Raw genomic sequence first — 24,011 nt, forward strand, 5'->3', positions numbered from 1 at the left:
GACTGTGACTCCAAATTGGTCATAGTAATGGACCCCACTGTTCAATTCAGTTCAATTTATTAGCTTCACCTATGAAGCTGGAGATACCAAGACAAAAATGAATTCGTTCCTGCCCTCGATGCTATGATATTTTGCTGGATGTTAGATAGCCCATGGAAGGAGTAGTCTTCTCTAATCTGTGCTTGCATTCAGGTATCTTCTCATCCAGCTCCTCCCATACCATGCTCCTGTCTCAACTCAAAAGACCCCCTGCCTAGAGATTGCTGCTACAACAAGGAAATGACCTCCAGCCATCTGTGCACATTAAAGCTTACAGGTTTGTTTTTTGGGTTTTTTTTTTGTTCTCTTTGCTATCCACTCACCTGCCTCTGGAGCTATTTCCCTAAATCTTTCATCAGTAGCTTTTAAGTTTTTCTTGCTGTCATCTTTGACCAAGGACTCATTCTCTGCACAGCAGACACCCTCGTCTGTGACTGAATGACCCTGACTTAGTGCCAGATAATTAGCCCCAAATCCCTGAAATATAGAAATATTCACTATTGGGGTGGGGGAGGGGGGCTGCTCATTGGAGGGAAGAAGGCAATGGGACAAATGTTCCTCATACCTTCCTGTAAGCCACAGGGTCTGTTATCAAAGCTTACATCTTTGCACCCAAACAAGTTCTTGCTCAGACTTACCTTACTGGCTTAGGCCCTCCAATCCTTTAACCCCTTAGCTGTCACTAAGATGTAGTAACTACTACATTATTCCCCTTAATTCCCTTCTGTCATTATCCTTACTACCCACTTTCTAGTACTGAATCCACCTAGAAATTTGGACCCATGGATGCTCTGAAAGTATATAGCCTAAAGTAATGCTTCAATTAAAAATGCTCTGAAGAGAGAATAGGTGAACTATAATCCTTATGAATACTTCAAAAAATCAAATAAAGACAAGGTAACCTGGCATTATTTATTTAAAAATGTTCTGTTATTCTGAATATTGACAAATGTGACCATTGTCACACAAATAAATAGAAAAAAATGTATATTAAGCTTTAAGTTTAATTACATAGAGCCCGGGGTTTTTTTTTTAAGTATATGCTGAATTCAGTTATTGTTCTTGTGTTCCTCCGAGAAATGATGACATGAGTTGCACTTGACTTTGTTTTGAGTGAGGGAGGGCTGTGCAGGTCACCAGCCTCACTTCTCCTCAGAGCCACCTGAATCCAGTGACCAGATATTCATCAGGATGACTGGAGATGACCCAGGATGCACTGGGAGACCTTGGCCCCTTTAGGCCAAGGTCACTTAGGGTGAGGCAACACCCATTCATTGAATAGGCCTGTTTAAGCAGTAGCCAGGGCATAGCCCCTTTAATGAGGTCAAGAAAAAAGAAAGATATCAGTCTGGGAGGGAAACAGCAACAGTTACTATAGCAACTAGGTGGTGCAGTGGATAGAACACTGGGTCTGAAGTCAGGAAGCAGAGTCTTTCTTCTAAGGTCAAATCTGATATCAGACACTTACTGGCTGTCACCTGGCCAAGTTGCTTAACCCTATTTGCTTCAGTTTCCTCATCTGTAAAAATGAGCTGGAGAAGGAAATGGCAAAGCACTCCAGTATCTTTGCCAAGAAAACCCCAAATGGGGTCACAAAGAGTCAAATATGACTGAGGAAATAACTGAAGCTGAATTCAGTATGTTAGTTCTAAAATCCCTTTGAACTTCTTTCTGTTATTTTCTGTACATTTTTAAAATGTTTCATATTTATTCTTTCCTTCCATCTTTCTCCTCCTTCCTTTCTTTCTTCCTCCCTAACTCCCTTCTTTCTTCCCTTCCTTCATTTCTTTGACATCTCTATCACTAAACTGCTCTCCCCACCAATTTTCCCAATCTCCCCCACAACAAACTTTTCATGTAGCAGGTTAAAATAGTCATGCAAAACAGATTCACATATTCCTCATTTACCCCAAAATGGACATCATTCTGCACCTCTGCGTCAGCTCTTTGTCAAGAGGTGAGATGAGTCCTTTATCAGTCATCTAGAGTCATGATTTGTCTGCACCAATAAGAGTTCCTAAGTTTGCAAAGTGGTTTTTCTTTATGTAAAATTGTACCCTCTTTAGACTTCGGTAAGTATGGTGAAGCCAATTGTTGAGTGCAGTGATGGGCCCTGAGACAAGCTAGCCCAGCCTGGAAGTGGAGCCACTCATTTGTCACCAGTACCAATGCCTTACCCCTCAAAGACCTTCATGAGAACTCTTCATGGAAAAAAAGGACATCAAAACCTTCCTGTTCCAGAGTTGTGGGTTGGTTTGGCCATAGGTATTCCCAGCATATGTATCTCACTACCATTATACTTTAAGTTCATGCCCAGTATCCCCACTCTGGACTCTGTAACTTTATTGGAGAATGCATTCCAGGTTTTGGAGGGAAATGATTTATAATTATTTTTCTTGCCATGGTATTTGAGTAAATGCCTTTTCTAGAAGTCAGTTGAGGCTACTAGCTGATTGTTAAGGGAAAGCACACCACTGGGGACTCAGGAGATAGAGTGTTACAAGTAATCAGCCATAGAATCCCCCTATGACTCTAGGAAACACTTGCCCCACTAAGCATCCAGTCTGATGTATCATCATAAGGTGGGTTGTAAGCTCAGAGAAGGTGATATATTTACAATGTTTTAGTCTTTCTATAAAAGGTTCTCATCAAATCAAGTCTGTAAGCATTGATTAAAGACCCACTGTGTTCCAGGCACTGTGCTAAGTGCTAAAGATCTAAAGGAAATCAAAAAACAAAACAAACAAACAAATAAATATAAAGGTACTTACAGTCTAATGGAAGAGCATTAATTGAACTAAATTAATTTAATAAAAAATTATTAATTAAAAATTTGATACTTATAAATGATATAAATGATATATAATAATTAATATTGTTTAAATGAAAACAGCAATGTACAAACAAAATATAGACAAGATAAATTGGAAATAATCTCAGAGAGAAGGCACTAGCAGTAAGAGGATTTGGAAAAAGACTAATTAAAGAAGATGGGATTTTAGCTAATACCTGAAGTGAAGCCAGGAGACTAGATATGAGGAGAGAGAAAATTCTAGACATGGAGTTATAGTCAGTGAAAATGTACAAAGTCAGGAGATGGAGTATCTTTTGCAAAGAACAAGGAAGCCAATGCCATTGGATCACCAAGTTTGTAGAGGGGAGTAAGATTTAAGAAGAGTGAAAATGTAGGAAGGAGGAGCCAGGTTATGAAGGACCTTAAAACAGAGCATTTTTTATTTGATCCTGGAGGTGATAAGGAACTACTGAATTTTTTTAAAGTGAGGCTGGGGCAGTGACATCATTAGACCTCCTCTTTAGAGAGATCACTTTGGCAGCTGAGGGAAGATGGAGTGAATGGGGGAGGGTTAAGGACTTGAGGCAGTGAGACCCACCAGCAGAGTATTGTCCAGGCATGAGGCAATAACAGCCTGCACCAGGCTGGCAGCCATGCCAGAGGAAAGAATAGGGCATCAACTCATGATGGGTGTTTCCCAGGACTTTATCCTGGTACCTCTTCTCTTCTTCTATACTATTTCACTTGGTGATCTCATTAGCTCCCAGGATGGTTTTCAGATCTATTTATCCAGCCCTACCCTCTCTCCTAACTTCTAGACTTGCATCTCCAAATGCCTCTTGGACATCTTGAACTGCAGACATCTTAAACTCAACAAATAATACAGACAAAACAACATTGTAAAGAGAAGCAGCTGTGAAAGGCTTAAGGACACTGATTATTGCAATGACCAACTCTGACTCCAGAATACCTGTGATGAAGCACACTTCCCACCTCTTAACAGAGAGGAGTTCACCTCTAATTACAAAATGGGATATGTGTTTTCAGAAACAGGTTTGTTTTCCTTGACTGTGCTTATCTGTTATAACAGAGAGCTTTTTAGGGAGAATGGGTGATAGCAAGAGACAGGGCTAATGACAGTGATGCCAAGAAAAAAGCATCAGTGAAAATTTATTTTAAATGCACACAACAGAATGTAAGGAATTTCAGAGGGAGACAGACAAGCAAGACAGCTTTGTAACTAACATTTTGAATTTGATGTATACATTAAAAAATCTAGACATAATACAAGTTTGTGGTTTTATATTTCTGTTCCTATTCTTTTTATGTGGAAATGTTTACGTTTGACATGTTCATAATAATAAAAAATTAAAATAATAAAATGAGGGGGTCAATCTCTAAGATCCTTTATTCTTCTCAGATTCTGTGAGCTTTGGAGTAAGACCACTGCAACAGTTTCAGTAGAAGCAGGGATACAAAGAGACATGCTGATGGGAAAAGAAGAATCCAGAGAAACCAAGTGGAAGAAAGAGTCCATTTGTTATAAGCTGTCTGGCTGTCCCTCAGTAGATGTCAAATCTCCAATACCTAATGAGCAACCTTGTTACCAGTGTCCCAATGAGACAGGAAACCTAGCCTCTTGACTCACCATAATCATTCTCTCATTCTTCATAGAAATTTGACATAGGGGTAGAATTAAAGCTCTGGAAACAAATTTCCTTTGTAGAAGAGACACAATCTCTAGGAGATGATCCCAGGGCAAATCAGTTGGTGAAGGTCTCCAGTCCCTGTGACCTCAGCTAGCAGTTACGCTAAACTTACAGTTCTCCTCAATACAACTACAAACAAGTCTTTGATTAATTTACTAGCTGTTCTTTTAGCCAACACCCTCTGCATTTCTGTGTTTTCCTTTATTGTTTTTAATATGGGAACATAGGCTCAACTCAATCTTTTGTTCAAGGACAACTGCTGTAAAGTTGCATAATGACGTTTGTTACTAATTCCACTATCTAATATGGGTGAGGACAAACATCTGGGACCCCACCCTCATGTATAGCTATGAATCATTAACCATGCAGCCTAAGATTGGAGACAAATGCATCCTGTGCAACAATTTAGTAGGTCAGCAACTATAGTTGCTTATTAGTTTCCTGAAGGAGAAAATTTGTGATAACCTCAAAGTGAAACCTGATTTCAACAACTCCAATGATTCCCAGCCATATTTTCTTTATTTCATATTTTCCTACTAATAAAAGTGCTGCATAGAATACATTTTTTTTTTAGAAATTATTGGTATCTTTTGTTTATACATCACCTTTATTTCCATATGTATCCCTTCACCTTCCCATGTCCCTTTTAGAAAAAGAAGTATCAAAAGCAGTTTGACAAATATTAACCAACATACCTACCAGGTCTGACAGTACACTCGTTGTTCCCCGCCTACAGGCTCCAATTTTATATAGAAGGGAGGGAAGTATATTTTCTCATTTCTTCTTTGAAACCAAATTTAGTTATTATAATCACATAGCATTCTGATTTGTTCTTGTTTCTGTTTACACTGTTTTTGTCATTATAATTATATAGTTTTAAGACAGTAATGAATGACCCTGATTGGTGTCAGAGGACACTTGGGTTAGGACACATTTTTAAATTCAGTCTGCTCTATTAGCTCTTTTGCCATCACTTTCTCAAGTGTAGACAATCAACAAAACAATAAATCAGGTCCTACTCTGTAGCATTTGCTCAGGCGTCAATGCTCACCTGAAAATTTAACAATGAGCTCTTTTCATCTGTGGGAGCTAGCTTTAACCCAACTCTGTCCCAGTTACTGACTTACAGTGCAGGTTTTCTGAGACTAAGAACTGAGACATATACAGGAAAACACAAAGCAGGGCACTCTCACCAGAGTTCATTTTTGCTTTAAAAATAATGCAGTACTGATCTAAGCTATCAACTTGTTTACCTCTTGCATAGAATGCACTTAGTGCATTAAATTACCATTTAAAATGAAAACAGGCCCTAACTTGACTGAGTTTTGATTTGGATAAATGGAAGAGCAAGCTCTGTGGTCAGCAACTAGGGGAAGAAACACCTAACAGAAACTATTTGACTTATATGTTAAGATTGGAATATTGCTATCCTTTTACTTCATCTGTCTTCTTTTGATAGAGCTGGATAGTCAGTTGGTTAAAACTGATAACACAGGGGGTTTTGTAATTGTTTTTTAATCATATTTTACTTGTTATCAGAAGATGGGGGGTTGGGGGGATGTAGCATGAAAACCAACTCTTAGCAGCTCTAACCAGTTTCCATGAGTCATACCAGTACAAGCTCAGAAAACATAACACCTCCAAGGCCTACAATTTACTGCAAGAGAATAGTTAGCAGAGCACTGTAGAATCTACAAAGAAAGGAAATAAATCTGCTGAGCCCCCATCAAGAATATAGAACACATTCATTTCAGCACTCTCTTTTTCATGGTAAAGTTGGGATCTGAGAATGTCTCTTTCTTTCATAGCCCTCCAAATAGACTGAGATTTTACTTGAGGGGTCAGTTAGTTATTCCTGAGAAAAATAGTTTCATGCTGAACATGAATATAGTAGCCTAAAGAATCACCATATTTTGGGGAACTAATCAATCCTAATATGACCCCCCCCAGATTGTATTGTTAGTTATTAATAGAGTCTATGTTGACACAGCTATGAGGCAATCATGACAAGTGAACTAACAAGTTTTGCTATATTTAAAAGATATATTTTTAAAAATATTCTTTTAAAATTTTTAAAAAGTCAACTGATATTTAGTTGGTAGGTATTTCTGCATGGTGCTGACTTAGTGACCCTAATCTGAATTAGGTTCACTCAAAGTATTATAATAACTAAATTGTGAATTTGTGATGATTTTGGATTAAGTTGGAGTTATCATTGACCAGAAAAAAGACAAAAAAAGAGGTTTTCTAAGCAAACTAAGTGTAACTAAGTAAGTATAAATCACATTTCAGGGGGGACTGTCTAACCTACAAAGATAAAAGAACTGTTTTCAAGTAGGGCTGGCAGTCATAATTAGCAATGTTGGTGCCAGTATGGGGGTCTGACCTGGTGAGGCTCACCTGGGGTGTGGCCCCAGGAAGGAAAGCCAAGCCAAGGATATAAAGGTTTCTTATGTTGTGGAAGAGGAAGGAAGAAGAGATAGCAAGAAACATTGGAATTGGATCTGAAATCAGGGGATTTAGTGTGAAAACCAGGCTCCTCCTATGTGACCTTCAGCAAGTCACTTACCTACCCTAGGAATCAGTTTTCTTTGTAAAATGATGGTTTGGAACTACATAGCCTCTTTGATTCCTTCCAGTTTAACATCTACAAGATGGCTAGGAAGGAAATCAATACTTCTGCTGTAGCCAAAGGACTTGGATGTGGGCTGGTGAAGGGAGAAAGTGAGCTCCAGGACATTGTTGTGGAACTCTAAATTTCCTGGTAATATGCTCATTGGATCTACTAAAAATTTATGCAAGCTGAAATCCAGGTTTTTCTGGGCACACCCAGTTCACCTAACATGAAGGTGTCCTTGAGGGAACTTTGGAGCAAATCCAGATTACTTAACATGAAGACCTCTGCATCACATTCAATGTGTGTTTGGTCTACTTGGATTAGCTGGGTGCATTTTTAAAACTGGCAACAGTGGGTCAGTCACTGTTTTTCTGCTGTGCTGTTTTCAACAACTCTTACTTGCTGCATCTATATGGTGAGAATCATACTTCACCCACAGCATGGCTGCCAGGAACTAAAGTGTTGAGAGAGGTAGGACTTCCCCTGCCCTCCCACTTTGACCTCAGCTCCAAGAAGTACCTGGGTGTCTCTTGTCTCTGTTGTTTGTTTCTGCTCTGTATTCTTTATCCTTGTCAGTTTTAGGTGCTGGAGGTGAACCTCATGGGATCAGGAATTCAAGCCATGGAAATGACTTTGGACCTGGAATTGCTGGTAGGGATGGGGCAGATATGGGAATGGAAAATTTTTTTAAGTTTCTAAATTTATTTTAAACTTAAGTACAAAATAAGAAAACAAAAATATTACCACATATACACTAGAACGTGAGGATTCAATATGAAACATTAAATTTCCATTTCAAGAAAACCTATATAATAAATACTACACATTGTTTTCAGAGCCATCCAGCTTTTCTTTACTTCCTTGTAGATTTTCTTTTGTTCTCTGCTTTCTACTTTTTACTTTCTTTTTTGTAATCATTATTCTCTCTTCCCCCCTCAGGCTACAATTAAGTGCAGAGATATACATATTCATACACATATCCATATGTACAGACAAGTAAAATATGCATGTACATAGATATCTATAAACATATACATCTACAAACATATATACTTATATGCATCTATGTATCTGTCACCCAACTCTCAGTGACTGCAAGAAACTGTAACGTGCAGCAGCCATATCCCAGAAAAACCATCTTGACATATGAATTAAGCCAGGTTGAGGGTAACTTATGGGTGAGTTAAGGGGATGGCTACCCCAAGTATGTGAAGACTTCCCCCAACAGAATGGGTGGATGAGGACAATCTGTTCCAAAGGACCCTGAAGGTGGCTGAAGCAGGCACTGTGAAAAACTTAGAACTCGGTCAGGCATCAAAGACACCAAGGTTATCCACTGCATCCTTTTGTCTTGCCACTGGACTTTGATGACTCTGGAAGAGAGTGAGGCTGATGACTTTGCATAGCTCTGCCTCACTTCAATCCAATTCATGAGCAAGTCAAGAAGTCACCTTGTTACTGGTCCTCTTCAAAAATAGGGGTCAAACAAGTCTTCTAAGTCATCTAGAAGCATGAGCTCTTCAGTGTAACTCATGCAACTTGATTTACCCCAAAATGAATACCTATTTCCTTTGACAATCGACATTTTCTGGCATTTAAAATAAATCCATTTATTAAACATGCAACCAAGTTTCCAATCCAGCCCGAGGCATTTTGCCTGTTACAGTATATGTGGAAGGGGCCATGATTCCAGAATGGTGAAGAGAAAGTTGAAACGCTGCATACCTGCATAAGGTTTTGCAGAAATGGTGCCAAAGCTTTTTTTTTTTTTTAATTTATTTATTTTATTTTTTTTTAATGTTCTACAATCACTACCAAAAAGGTTATATTTTTACCCCCTCGCCTACCCTCCACTACCCTCCTCCCTCCCCCAAATGCCATACAATTCTATATGCGCTCTTCATAAAATTTCCTATTGAATACGTTTTCACAATAGTAATGCTGTATAGACGAACTAAAAGAAATGGAAGAAATCGTATAACCGATCAAAACATAATACACATACACACACATATACAAACAAACAAGATCGGCTACATTCTACAAATGAATTCCATAGTTCTTTCTCTGAGTGTGGAAGACGTTTTGCCTAAGAAAACCATTGGGAATTATTATATATATGTGTTGTTGTTTTTTTTTAAGTTCTTGTGTTATTACGAAGTTCCAAGTCTACCAGAAAAAACTCTCGCACACTGTGGTCGTTGCTGTGCACAGATTTCTCCTGGTTCTGCTCCTTTCACTCAGCATCAGGTCATATAAGTCCTTCCAGGCCTCTCTGAAGTCTCCTTGTTCATCATTTCTAATGGCGCAACAGTACTCCATTACATTCATATACCATAGCTTATTCAGCCATTCCCCAACTGATGGGCATCCCCTTGATTTCCAGTTTTTGGCAACTACAAAGAGTGCTGCTATAAATATTTTTGTACATGTGGGACCCTTTCCCATTTTTATGATCTTTTGGGGATACAGTCCTAGTAGTGATATTGCTGGGTCAAAGGGTATGCACATTTTTGTAGCCCTTTGGGCATAGTTCCAAATTGCTCTCCAGAATGGGTGGATGAGCTCATAGCTCCACCAACAATGAATTAGTGTTCCAACTCTCCCACATCCTCTCCAACATTTATCATTTTCCTGTTTTGTCATGTTTGCCAATCTTATAGGTGTGATGTGGTACCTCAGCGTTGTTTTGATTTGCATCTCTCTAATCAAAAGTGATTGAGAGCATTTTTTCATATGATTATAGATATCTTAAATTTCTTCCTCTGAAAATTGTCCATTCATGTCCTTTCACCATTTATCAATTGGGAACCAAAGCTTTTTTATCAGAGAGAGGAGGTGAAAGAAGTGGTACCATCTTCTCATTTCTAGCTTGCCTTCCTGGAGGCTCCGAGAATGGACTTCTTTGGCTAGGACTGAACTTTCTTGTTTTAAGTTAAGGTATCATATCACTCCCAGTTAAAGAATTCATTCACTCTTCTTTATTTTCTGGTATATTCTAATCTGTAAAACTTCTCCAGTTTCTACTGACTATTTTGCTTGGTTAAAATGAGTTTACATATTATTTGTTATTTGTGATGATGACCTTGTGTGTAACCAACATTTAGTGGGAAGGAGCTAAGATGTTAAAGGAATACCTTCTCCCTTAAGAGTGATCAGGAATCCTCTTTTACAACATGACTAATGTAAAAATATGTTTAACATGATCACACATATATAACCTCAGAATTTTTTTTTTAATTGAAAAAAAGAGTGGTCAGGGAAGTGGCTTTCTTATTGAACCCATAAACATTGTACTGCTAGCCAGAGAAATTTGGGGACAGAAAGATATAATTCTAGCCCAATATCCCTCTCAATGACAGGGAAAAGAGCACCCAGTCTCAAGGGCTCCTAAGACCTATTTGCCCCACCCGCTAGCTAGCATGCTGGACAGTCTCAGCTCTGCTCCTTTCTGCATAAATGGGCTAAGATCAGATCATATCTGTCCATGCCATCTAAGAGTCACATCTTCACATTTAGGCAACTCATACAGATACTACCTATCTTACACAGTCACATATTTTACAAATGCAACATAAAGTGTTGCTCCCTCATTGTGTCCTCTCTGGATTGTGCTGCTGCTTTGCCTTCCCCTGAGTTTTGAATTAGGCAGATAATGAAACCAGAAGAGACTGTGCTGAGGCTCCTACTGGCCTTGGAAGGAAAAGAGGAGTTACTAATGCCCCTCCCTTCTCCATGCAGCCTCCTGATCATTCACTCCCAAAGTACCCTAGGGCCCAAAGCTTCATTACTTGTTTGGGTTTTTTTTTTAAGGTATAGGACCTTTCTGCCCCTAAGCCAGAAACAAAGATTATCTAGGATTTTCTCATTGCTATGCTAAAACATTTTTTTAATATAGTCAAATATTAAATAAACGTAATGGAAAATCTTTTCCCTAGAGAAGGCATGTGAAAGCACCTCCCTACTTTAGGGAGGGAAAGACCATGAATAGGAAATGTTGCATTCACTGTCAGCTGAGGTCCTTGTGTTTGATTCTACTAAACTGTTTTTCCTTGTTAAGAGGGAGGGCTCATTTGGCAGTGGCAGATATATACAGAAGTGATTATGATGTAAAAACAAGGCATCAGCAAAAACTTAGTTACAAAACCAAAACAGAACAAGAGATAGTGAGCCAAGTTCTAATCAGTGTCATAAGAAATCATCCAGGTTGACTATATGTGAGGCTACTGAATCAAAAGTTTGTCTACAGCTTTTGTATTTATGCTCTGCTCGCCTCCCCGAACATTAGTGTGTTCAATAACAGTAGTAATATTAAATGTAGCAATATTAATATGATATGCTCAGTGGTATCCTTGAGTTAATGTGTGTTCCTAAGCATCTACTGATTACCACTTTAGACAATATAGAAACTAGAATGCCTGGAAATATTGAATTTGAGGACTTGTGAAAATGTTTAATTTAATCACTAGCTCTGAGAAGCTGCTCATATGGCCTCTCTAATTAAAAAAAAAACTTCTGGGAGAATATTAAATAAACATTCTGCACTAGTGTTCTAATGCCATTGTCCCCACATAATGTTTACATGTTACATATTACTCTTCATGTAGCCCATTACCTCTGATTCTCCAGTTCATGGTGTAACAAGTTGCAGAAGAACCAAAATAATGTTGCTTGGAACATCAAAAGAAAACAAACTTTAACACTGAGCCAGCTCTTTCTTAACCTATGGAAATCGGTAGGAGACTTCTCCATGCTTGAGAAACAGCGCCATCATTGCCTCTTTCAAGAACAAGGCTAAGAAAAGTTGCTGGAAGAAACTAAAGAGCTGTTTTACAGTAGAATATAAAGAAAATCATTTCTGTAAGGAAATCATAAATGCGTGCCAGGGATATCAAGAGCACGCAAATACAAGAATCATGTGTGAGCAGGACACATACACAGAAGAGCAACTGCAGTGGTAGTGATGACTTCTGGTGATGCCATCAGGTACTTTTCTTTTGGACCTGCTCTCTTATAGATAGTATCTCCTCTGCTCTAGGCAAAGGAGTAGAGTGCTCCTCTGAGTATTGTTTCTGCTTTCCATTAGATTTCATGTCTCTACCCTAGCAGGTCCTCAGCTGTCCACTTATTTTTGAGGTCACTTAATATCTATTTGGATTCCACTGGGAGTGCTGCAAATAGTAAGCATCTTCCTCCAAGGGAGAGCTACAGCTGTGATCCAGCTCTTTTAGCCATTTCCATCATCCATTAAGGCACGCTGTGGTTAATAATCTTCTCCCCTATAGGAAGAGTTATATCTTTCTTAGTCTGTTATTTTAGTCTTCTACTCTGTAATTGAAATGTTATCCTCAGTGTCAGCTGCCATCTCGTCTTCCATCTCATGGAGGTGCTGTGATTAGTAAGCCTCTCATCATCATTATCAATTAGCATTTATTAAATACCTACTACGTGTCAGGCACTTTGCTGGGCAATAGAGATAGAAAAAGAAGGAAAAGCCAGTTCCTGTCCTCAAGAAGCTCATAATCTTCCCCTAAAAAGAAGTGTTAAAGCTTTCCTGAGACAGCTTTTTCATCCAGTAACTATGCTATTCTCTTTGCTTTCTCAGTTAACCTTCTCAGCCAATGATTAAGTTCTTCTACTCAACCTGGCTTCACCAGAAAGTAAAAAAGAAATTCAGGTTAAGAGTAAGTCTACTCTTTGAATTCTTCTTAGAAATTTTCTGGTTAACTTTTTTCTTTTCTGTACATGTTGACACTCCTAAACTCTTTATTCTCTAATTTCTCCCCAGAGTCTCTCAATAAAATTCTCATCTAACATGGTCAGAAAACTATTTTAGTTCTTAGCTTTTAGAGCAAAATATCCTAAGGGAGCTACTTCCTCAAATAGAAAAAAGAGCTGCATTACATCATGTTCTGAAATTTATTTTTAACTCCATGTCTATCCTGTCAGGCTTTTCTGTTCTATGCAAAAAGCAAAGGCCAGGCTGTGTAACAACGAAGGTTGAAGACTGATGACATTTATCTAACATCCTCCCTCCTACACATCATGGCCTGCTATCTCCCACATAACTCTGTACTTAGTTAACTGTTGAACCATTTAATATTAACTATTAATAGTATGAACTATTAGGCTAATAAGATCTAACCACTAATCTATTCAACATGATTGTTGCCAGACCATGCCATTAGGCTTAGAGCAATTAGCAACTGCAAATATAAAAAAATTCACACTGTCAACTACTGAAAAAAAAAACAAAAAAAACTGGGTGCCTCTGGGCTAGATTGATGATTTCTAAGATCTCTTTCAGTTCTTGTATTATGTATTATGTGATTCTTGAGCAAAATTTTGTTCATTTTACAGTATTCCATAGGATATGTCCCCTCTGTCATACACATGTGATAGCATGCTTGTAGCATTGAAACATTGCCTGAATGAGCTATTAAAAAGAAACCAAAGTTAACAGAATTTTGCTGCTTAAAACCTATGATGACTACAACATTGAACCAATTACCCAATGTTAAAAACATTATTTTTAAAATTCTAATCAGTAATTGGTTCAATTTTCTAAAATAGTACTTTTGATATATTTCAAAGAATTTCCCTTTGTCTTATTTTTAACCTTTTATTAGAAGCATCTCTGTGAAGATTGGCAGTGTAATCTGCTCCCTAGTTTATATTGTCTTGCTTTATAAAGTAGTAATAATACTAGCTTAGAGTTTTACTAAAATTTTCCCTGATAAAACCCCTGTTACATATACATATGCACCACATATGTGCATACATGCACATACATACACATAGAGCATCTCAACAGTCTTATTGCAGATACTGATAGTTTTAAACTGCACTAAGATTTTTGGGATACCTGAATGTGTCCCTATCTCTGTATTTATTGCTAGAGAGAATTGCTTTTGAGGAAAAGCACTCCACAATTAGAGGTTTGTGAATGTTTTACAGCTCACAGTCTTAGATAGCTGCCTTGAGGCCCTGGAAGGTTAAGTAATTTGGCCAGTTTCACCCATCTAGGATGGGTGACTTCAAGACTGGTTCTCTACACACTAGGTAGAAGTTATAGGTATTCTTATTTCTATTTTACAGAAGAGAAAATTCAAAAAAAAGTTCAAAGCAACTTGGCCACAGTCACACTAGCTGTAAGTAGCTGTTACTCAAATCTACATTATATAATGCTTAAGTCCATCATACTAATGTGTCTCCCCTCAAGCATCCAGGCTCCAAGTTCCTGATACATATTTAGTTTCTATAAATAAACAAAACCAAAAAAGGCTGTACCATCAATGAAACAAAATATAAGCAATTTAAAGAAATAGTGTCAAGGCTATCCCAAATTATGTTGTGTGGGAACCTTCATAGGTTCTTGCAGTTATAATCGGTAGTCTCCATTTCTAAAATCTATTAGACAGTTGATCCTTTTTGTTTTGGAATTTCCTACTGGTAAGGCATAAGAAAATCTGTGTTCTAAGTTATAGACATTAATCATCACTAATCATGCTTTAGCAGAGTTGACTCATCATTTTTTTTCTGTTTGTCTCCTTACTTTTACCCACCTTACATTTAGTTTCATAAGGTCATAGGACTTAGAGATGGAAAGTCACCATATCACAGATGAGGGAACTGCAGCCAAGGAAGGTTAAATAGTATGTCTTAGGTTACAGAACTTGAGCAGAAAAACAGTTCAAATGATGGAAGGAAGAAAGAAAAAACATTGAGAATTTACTATATTGAAATTTTCTAGAACTGATTTAGGAATTTTTTGGTGAAAATTTTTTTGGGCAGAGGGGTATGGAAGGAAAGGTGGGGAACACTATGTAAAACAAAGGAAGACATAATTTTTCTCATGTCTAGAAAAGTTGGATCTTTCAAATAAAAAAAGGCCTATGATGATGTAATAATGTCACAGAATTTCTGATCTAAATGCTTCCCCCCCAAAAAAAAATACTTAAAAACCACAAGCAAAATGTACAAATTCCTTCTCTTATAAGGTTCATTGGAACTTAGTCTGCTGAGTATAATCACTAATTACTATACTATGTTGTATATTTAGATGCATGTCTTCTAACGGCAGTTATCTTTGTGACTGTGTTTAGTCACTGCTCCTTACCGATCACACAATTACAACTTTCTGAAATTAACAACTTTAATTTTTCTTTAATTATAGGGTTTTATGTAAAAGCATGACAGAAAGACAGGCATTTGGTACATCTATTTATTTATTATTAAAATAAAAATGTAGCTTAGCTGAGGTGAAGAAAGAAAAATGGGTATATATACTTATAATAAAGATACGAATACAATGTAACCAGTGAAAACTTGATTCAGCACTTCAAGCTTCAAATCCAAAAATGACTTCTAAAGAGGGGGACATTTGTTGGATTTGACAAATGCTGGTCAATTCAACAAACATTTATTAAGCATCCATTATGTGCAAGGTACTGAACTGTGTACTGAGGATGTAAAATCATAAAGGAAAAAGTCCTTGTCTGCAGGGAACATATATTCTGATGGGGCTGATCCAGTGTGTATACAGATAAGACAAACATAATAGGTATGGGGTAAACACAAAGCAGTTGGAATGGCATCTCTCTATGTGGAGTCTACATCCGGGAGAAGCATGATGCCATGTAAGTGAGACACCTTGAAGAGAATGCAGAGCATGTGTAGACATTTGGTAACTTGTTCTTGACCACTGAATGCTGAAAAGGAGCATCTTTGGTTTTGAAAGCATTTTAAAAAGACCTGTCAGTTTCATGTATCTCCTCTCTTTTGTCATTCTCTTTTGACTTTATTAGGTGACTCCTTCTCTCACGACATCTGACAAGGGACCACGATGACCTTAGAAATTTCCAGTCACTGAGAGATAGAACCACAGGAATCTTAGAGTCAGTCCAGACTGGATTTCACAGCCAGCACAGCATCGATACCCCCAAGAAAAAAGGAGCAAGTAGCACCTAAAGTTAGCCTTAAAAGAAGATAAAGATTCTTTAAGGTAGAGATGAGGAAGGAGAGCATTCCAAACAAGGAGGATGGCCTATGTGAATTCACAGAAGTAGGGGATAGTATGTTGAGGTCAGAGTATGGCTCTCCCAGTCTTGCTGGGAGAGGGAGTGCATGAAAAAAGGTATGAAAAGGCCAACAAAATACTAACTTCTGTAAGATTTTTCTTTTTTTTTTAAAGTAATTTATTTATTTTTAGTTTTCAACAGACACTTCCACAAGATTTTAAGTTCCAAATTTTCTCCCCATCTCACCTCTCCACCCACTCCGACAGTGTGCATTCTGATTACCCCTTCCCCCAATCTGCCCTCCCTTCTGTCACACCCCTCCCTTCTCTTATCCCCATCCCCTCTATTTTCTTGTAGGGTAAGATAGATTTCTATGCCCCATTGCCTGTATATATAAGATTTTTCTTAATGTATAGTCTCGGTATTTCTACCCCCCATTTGATTATTATTATTACTATAGATATGACTTTTTTCTTAGAATTTTGAAACTGTGAGTGTTATCCTTCATTCTCAGGAATGTAAATGAGTTAATATTGTTCTCTATAGGATATATATGTATATATATATTTATGCATGTCTATTAATAAGTTAGGCTTTTATTCCTATTAGGTTCTTTGTATATTAGAATTTTGTTCCCCCTCTTTTATAGAATTAGTATTTCACATGTAGAATTCCAAGGAGGGCAAAAATAAAGCCATAAGCACCTCTATAAATCCTTTGTCTCCTCTTGCAAGAATAATTCAAGGTCATCGTTCTGGCATTTGTCAGATAGTATATGAGAAAGACAGTTCCATAACATTGTAGATAAGATCTTCCATGTCCCTCTGGTTAGTAACTCGGGAAGCCTTCCACTTCCATACTCTCATCATTCTCAACCAAAGATACAAAGGTACTCAAAGATCCCAAAATATTGATCTGGAAGAGAAGGTAACAGGTAATACCTCACTCTCTACCAATCACCATTTCAAAAGGAGAGAACATCTCTAACATGCACCAGAGATGGGGCTTTTCTTATGGATAAAGGGAAAGCTGGGAAACCATCTCTAGACCTGCTGTCTTATTCCAGCCTAGGGAACTGCCATAACATTGCCCCAATCTACATGCAGATTTGGAAGCCTACAGCATCTTAGTTCTAGTTTTAGCTCAAGAATATCTTTAAAAAAATTTTTTTTAATTTAATAGCATTTTTTTTCCAATTACACCTAAAGACAGTTTTCAACACTGATTTTTTGAAAGATTTTGAGTTCCCAATTTTTCTCCCTTCTTCCTTCCCCTCTCCCCAAGATGGCAAGCAATCTGATATAGGTTATACATGTGCAATCATGTAAAACATATTTCCATACCAAGAATGTCCTTTAATGGGGGCGGAGCCAAGATGTCGGAGTAGAAAGACGCACATACACATAGCTCCGAACCCATAACCCACAGAACGGCTAGAGGAGAGTAACTTATGGCGAATTCTGCACCCAGAGGCCACGGAATATTGGAGCGAGGGAGATTTCTGTTCCAGAGAGACCTGTAAACCTCTCACGGGGGGTCCTTCGCGCTGCGGACTGGGCTCCGGGACTGAGAGCTGAGTGCAGCCCTGCAGCGGCCGCGACACTGTGAGGAAAAGATCCGAGTGGGCTACGGGGACGGGATCTCCAGCGGCCACGCGGGTCCCTCCACCCACAGAGGGAACTGCAAACCTCTCGCAAAAGGTCCGTTGCGCTGCAGACGTGGAGCCCAGCCCAGACCTGTGGCGGCCGCGGCTCCGAGAGGTACAGATCCGAGCAGGCTTCAGGGACGGGATCTCCAGTGGCGGCACAAGCCCCTCCACCCACAGGTGATGGGGGTCGGTGAGAGAGTCTCTTTGGCGGGTCGAGAGGGGAGTGGGGTGCCCCCATGGCTCGGGCCCCCCCGGGGAGATAGAAGCTGAGAGGTGGTTGCAGACAGGGGCTCCCCAAGCGGGCGGGAGCCTGGATCCATTGTGGAAGGTCTGTACAAAAACCCCCTGAGGGAACTGAGCCTGAGAGGCAGCCCTGCCCTGACCTAACCATCTGAACTTAATTCTCACACTGAATAGCAGCCCTGCCCCCGCCAAAAGCCCTAAGGCGGGAAGCAGCATTTGAATCCCAGTCCCCAAACACTGGCTGGGAGGACCAGGAGGCGAGGTGGGTGTGAGGAGAATATTCAGAGGTCAAGTCACTGGCTGGGGAGAATGCCCAGAAAAGGGAAAAGAAATAAAACTATTGATGGCTACTTTCTTGGAGAACAGACATTTCCTCCCTTCCTTTCTGATGAGGAAGAACAATGCTTACCATCAGACAAAGACACAGAAATCAAAGATTCTGTGTCCCAGCCCACCCAATGGGCTCAGGCCATGGAAGAGCTCAAAAAGAATTTTGAAAATCAAGTTAGAGAGGTGAAGGAAAAACGGGGAAGAGAAATGAGAGGGATGAAAAAGAAGCATGAAAAGCAGATCAGCTCCCTGCTAAAGGAGAACCAAAAAAATGTTGAAGAAATTAACACCTTGAAAACTAGCCTAACTCAATTGGCAAAAGAGGTTCAAAAAGCCAATGTGGAGAAGAATGCTTTCAAAAGCAGAATTAGCCAAATGGAAAAGGAGATTCAAAAGCTCACTGAAGAAAATAGTTCTTTCAAAACTAGAATGGCACAGATGGACGCTAAGGACTTTATGAGAAAGACAGATATCACAGAACATAGCGAGAAGATTGGAAAAATGGAAGATAATGTGAAATATCTTATTGGAAAAACAACTGACCTGGAAAATAGATTCAGGAGAGACAATGTAAAAATTCTGGGACTACCTGAAAACCATGATCAAAAGAAGAGCCTAGACATCATCTTCCATGAAATTATCAAGGAAAACTGCCCTGAGATTCTAGAACCAGAGGGCAAAATAAATATTCAAGGAATCCACAGAACACCGCATGAAAGAGATCCAAAAAGAGAAACTCCTAGGAACATTGTGGCCAAATTCCAGAGTTCCCAGGTCAAGGAGAAAATATTGCAAGCAGCTAGAAAGAAACAATTCAAGTATTGTGGAAATACAATCAGGATAACACAAGATCTAGCACCCTCTACATTAAGGGATCGAAGGGAATGGAATAGGATATTCCAGAAGTCAAAGGAATTAGGACTAAAACCAAGAATCACCTACCCAGCAAAACTGAGTATAATACTTCAGGAAAAAAAATGGTCTTTCAATGAAATGGAGGATTTTCAGGTTTTCTTGATGAAAAGACCAGAGCTGAAAAGAAAATTTGACTTTCAAACACAAGAATGAAGAGAACGATGAAAAGGTGAACAGCAAAGAGAAGTCATAAGGGACTTACTAAAGTTGAACTGTTTACATTCCTACATGGAAAGACAATGTTTGTAACTCTTGAAACATTTCAGTATCTGGGTACTGGGTGGGAGTACACACACACACATGCATACACACACACATACATAGAGACAGAGTGCACAGAGTGAATTGAAGAGGATGGGATCATATCTTAAAAAAAAAATGAAATCAAGCAGTGAGAGAGAAATATTGGGAGGAGAAAGGGAGAAGTTTAAAGGGGCAAATTATCTCTCATAAAAGAGGCAAGCAAAAGACTTATTAGTGGAGGGATAAAGAGGGGAGGCAAGAGAAAATCATGAGGTCTACTCTCATCACATTCCACTAAAGGAAAGAATAAAATGCACACTCATTTTGATAGGAAAACCTATCTCACAGTACAGGAGAGTGGGGGACAAGGGCACAAGCAGGATGGGGGGGAGGATAGAGGGGAGGGCATGGGGAGGGCATGGGGAGGAGAATGCAATCCGAGGTCGACACTCATGGGGAGGGAAAGGATCATAAGAGAATAGAAGTAATGGGGGGCAGGATAGGAGGGAGGGAAATATAGTTAGTCCTATACAACACAACTAGTATGGAAATCATTTGCAAAACTACACAGATTTGGCCTATATTGAATTGCTTGTCCTCCAAAGGGAAGGGGTGGAGAGGGAGGGAGCTAAAGAAGTTGGAACTCAAAGTGTTAGGATCAACTGTAATGTTCTTACCACTAGGAAATAAGAAATACAGGTTAAGGGGTAAAGAAAGCTATCTGGCCCTACAGGACAAAAGAGAAGATGGAGACAAGGGCAGAGAGGGAGGATAGAAGAGAGAGCAGATTGGTCACAGGGGCAATTAGAATGCTTGGGTTTGGGGGGAGGGGATAAAAGGGGAGAAAATTTGTAACCCAAAACTTTGTGAAAATAAATGTTAAAAGTTAAATAAAAAAAAATAAAAAAAAAAGAATATCCTTTAATATATTTTCTTTTAATATAGCAAGATTCTTTTATGGTTTTCCTTCTCTTCTTATTGTAGATGTCATTAATGTGAAGAGACATTTGCTGTTAAATGACAGAATTAAAATGGGTTAGAGAAACTAATCCAGTCTCATTTTTAAACTATTTGACATCAAGGGACTTCCTTCCATTTGCTGGAGTAAGAGGTACTAATTTATGAAGGCAGGAAGGAAGGTTGTGGCTAGTTTAGGGAGGCTTAAAAACAGGGAAAGGAGCTTGTATTTATTATTTAAACACTAGAGACAGTTTTGAATAGTGAAATGACAGGGTCAGACTTAGGATTTAGACCAACCAAGAGGTATGAGAGCCTAAACTAAATGAGCTGTTGTGTGAATGGAAGGAAAGAAGCTGATGTAAGATACTGAGGATACAATAACACTAGAAAAACAAACAAATTTGAAAGCTATACGAACTACAATCTATTTAATGACCATTCATGATTATAGAGGACTGATGATGAAAAATGTTATTACTGCAATGTGACAAATTTCAGGTTCAGAATGCACACACATGTATGTATGTATGTATGTATGTATGTATGTATAAATTTTTATATGTCCATTTCAGGAATTTGCTTTGCTTCACTCTGCATATTTGTTACAAGAATTTTCTTTTTCTTTTCCTTCTTTCCAATGGGGCAGAGGTAGGAAGGAGAGAAATTAGATTTCTATCAATTTTTAAAATAGAGAAGTAAGGAATCCTACAGATATGAAGTGTTGAGGTCACTCACTACATTACTAGTTTTCTTAAGTGATTTAATTTGTTACAAGAGACCTGTCATGAAGTAGGAATAATTTGTAAATGTATGTAATGTAAAAACAAAACATCAATAAAACTTAAAAAGAAAGATACTGAGGAGGCAGAACTGGCAAAACCTACAACTGATTTGATATGGGCAGTGAAAAAGAAGAAAGAGTTAAAGGTGACTCCATAGTTCTAAACCTGGATGACTAGAGGAATGGTATTGCCCTTAACAAAAACAGGAAAATTTGGAGGGATGAGGTGTTCATGGAAGGAAGATAATCAATTCAAGATGCTAAGTTTGAGGGACCAGCAGCCCATACAGTTAGAGATGTCCAGCCAGCAATGAGAGAGGAGGGATAGCAGATGATTCCCAGCAGATATTAAAGGTGTATTTATAGATATGGGAGTCCTTTGTGACAGGTGAACCCATGGGAGCAGATGAGATCACAGAAGAAAAGAGGATAGAGAGAGAAAGGAAGATGTTCCTGAGTAAAGTCATGGGGGAGCTCCATACTTAGCTGCAGGAAAGAGAGATGATGATGAACCAAAGAAAGAGACCAAGAAAGCACGTCATATAGGTAGTAGAACTAGGAGAAAACAATGACATCAAATGCAAGGGAGGATAGGGAATCCAGGAAGAGCAGCTGGTTGACAGAGTCAAATGCCACAGAAAGGTCAAAGAGCCATGAGTATTGATAAAAAGTCCTATGTATGTAGCAAGTAGGGGGTCATTGGTGAACATGCAGAGAACAATTTTAATAAAATATTGAAGGCAGAAATTAAATTTCATAGGTTTGAAGAGTGAATGGTAAGGCAGTGGATATAAATTACCCTTCATAAAAGATTAGCGGTAAAATAAAGGAGAGGTGATTTTGATGATAGCTTGAAGGGATGGCAGGATGAGGGGAAGGATTTTTTAAAAATAATTTTTGATAGGATTTGTTTTAATATCACCTATATTTCCCAATGTAATTCTCCCCCACATACCAGAGAGACATCCCTTTAAAAAAATATGAAAGACACAGAGCCAAGATAGAAGGGTGGAAACAGGGACCTGCTAGAGTTCTCCCCCCAAATCCCTCAAAAAACTTGTACAAAAGAACTCTAAACAAATTCTAGAGCAGCAGAAGCCACAAAATGGCAGACTGAAGAAAATTTCCAGGCCAAGAAAAATCTGCAGAAAGGGTCTATCACACCAGGTTGGAAGCAGAGAGCAGTTTGGCATGGGCCATGCTGGCATGGACACAGCTGGAGCAGGCCATAGTGGACTGAATCACTGGGGGCTGTTGCATTTTCCAGTCTTCTCAACCCACAAAGCCTGAAGACAGCTTCCAAGGTCAGTGGGAAGGGTCTCTCACCTGGTTGAGAGGGGAGCTTGGGCTGGCCCCAGCCCCAGCCCCTGCTCTAGCCCCAGACCTAGCCCTGGTACCAGCCACTGCTGAATCAAAGACTGCTTCTGGAGCCCAACACTTAACAAAGAAGTCAAAAGTCAAGTAATTGGCTGGGGAAATGAGCAAATATGGGAGGGGAAGGGTGAAGAAGCAGATTATAGATTCTTATTTTCTCGGTGAAGAGTATTTTCTTACATCATTAGTGATGAGGAAGATCAAAACATAAAACAAGAAGAAGACAACAAAACCAAAGCCCCCAAGAAAAATATGACTTGATCTCAGGCCATGGAAGAGCTCAGAAAGGATTTTGAAAATCAAGTAAGAGAGCCCCTCTCTGTCTCCTCTGCTCTGCCGGCAGCTCTTCAGCTTTGCCCCTCACCCCTTGAGAATGTATGCCTGCACCAAGCTCATCTCTGCCCCTGCCCTTGTGAGGAGCAGCTCTCAGCTACTGAGTAGACCTTTATCTGCAGTGGTACTAAAACGGCCAGAGGTTCGGACAGATGAGAACCTCAGCATTTTGGCAGCATCAGGTCCTTTGACCTCACTTGTCCCCAGATGTGGATTCCAAACTAGCGCCGTCTCAAGGGACGTTGACACAGCAGCCAAGTTTATTGGAGCTGGGGCTGCCACTGTGGGGGTGGCTGGCTCTGGAGCTGGTATTGGGACGGTATTTGGAAGTCTCATCATTGGTTATGCCAGGAACCCCTCCTTGAAGCAGCAGCTCTTTTCCTACGCCATCCTGGGCTTTGCCTTGTCTGAGGCCATGGGGCTCTTTTGCCTGATGGTGGCCTTCCTCATCCTTTTCGCCATGTGATGGAGCCATTTCTATCCCCCAGCGTTTCTGAATGTTCCTCCTCGTCCTGGTCCTTTCATGTCTCTTGCAGCCTGTGAATACCTCCCCCTCCATCTTACCAGGTGGTCCTGGGGAAAGCCACAGGCTCAGGGTTTGACAGAGGGAAGACAAATAAATACTGTATTAATAAGCTGCAAAAAAAAAAAAAAAAAAAAAAATCAAGTAAGAGAAGTGGAGGAAAAAGTGGGAAGAGAAATGAGAGTGATGCAAGAAAATCATGAAAAATGAGCTAAAAGAAACCCAAAAAAAGGCTGAAGAAAATAACAGCTTTAAAATTAGGCTAACCCAAATGGCAAAAGAGGTCCCAAAAAGCCAATGAGACAAATGTCTTAAAAAGCAGAATGGGCCAAATGGAAAAAGAAGTCCAAAAGCTGACTGAAGAAAATAATTCTTTAAAAATTAGAATGGAGCAAATGGAAGCTAATGACTTTATGAGAAGTCAAGAAATTATAAAACAAAACCAAAAGAATGAAAAAATAGAAAACAATATGAAGTATCTC

General features: G+C 39.1%; 1 protein-coding gene across 1 annotated transcript; it reads left to right on the top strand.

Moving 5' to 3' along the window:
* Nucleotides 1-22,973: 22,973 nt before the first annotated feature.
* Nucleotides 22,974-23,495, top strand: LOC140511939 (ATP synthase F(0) complex subunit C2, mitochondrial). Its single transcript, XM_072621233.1, has one exon. It carries the CDS (start codon nucleotides 23,047-23,049, stop codon nucleotides 23,470-23,472), a length of 426 nt encoding a protein of 141 aa, XP_072477334.1. The 5' UTR covers nucleotides 22,974-23,046; the 3' UTR covers nucleotides 23,473-23,495.
* The last annotated feature ends 516 nt before the right edge of the window (nucleotides 23,496-24,011 follow it).

The sequence above is a fragment of the Notamacropus eugenii genome, chromosome 6, assembly GCF_028372415.1.
Source record: "Notamacropus eugenii isolate mMacEug1 chromosome 6, mMacEug1.pri_v2, whole genome shotgun sequence".
NCBI lineage: Eukaryota > Metazoa > Chordata > Mammalia > Diprotodontia > Macropodidae > Notamacropus > Notamacropus eugenii.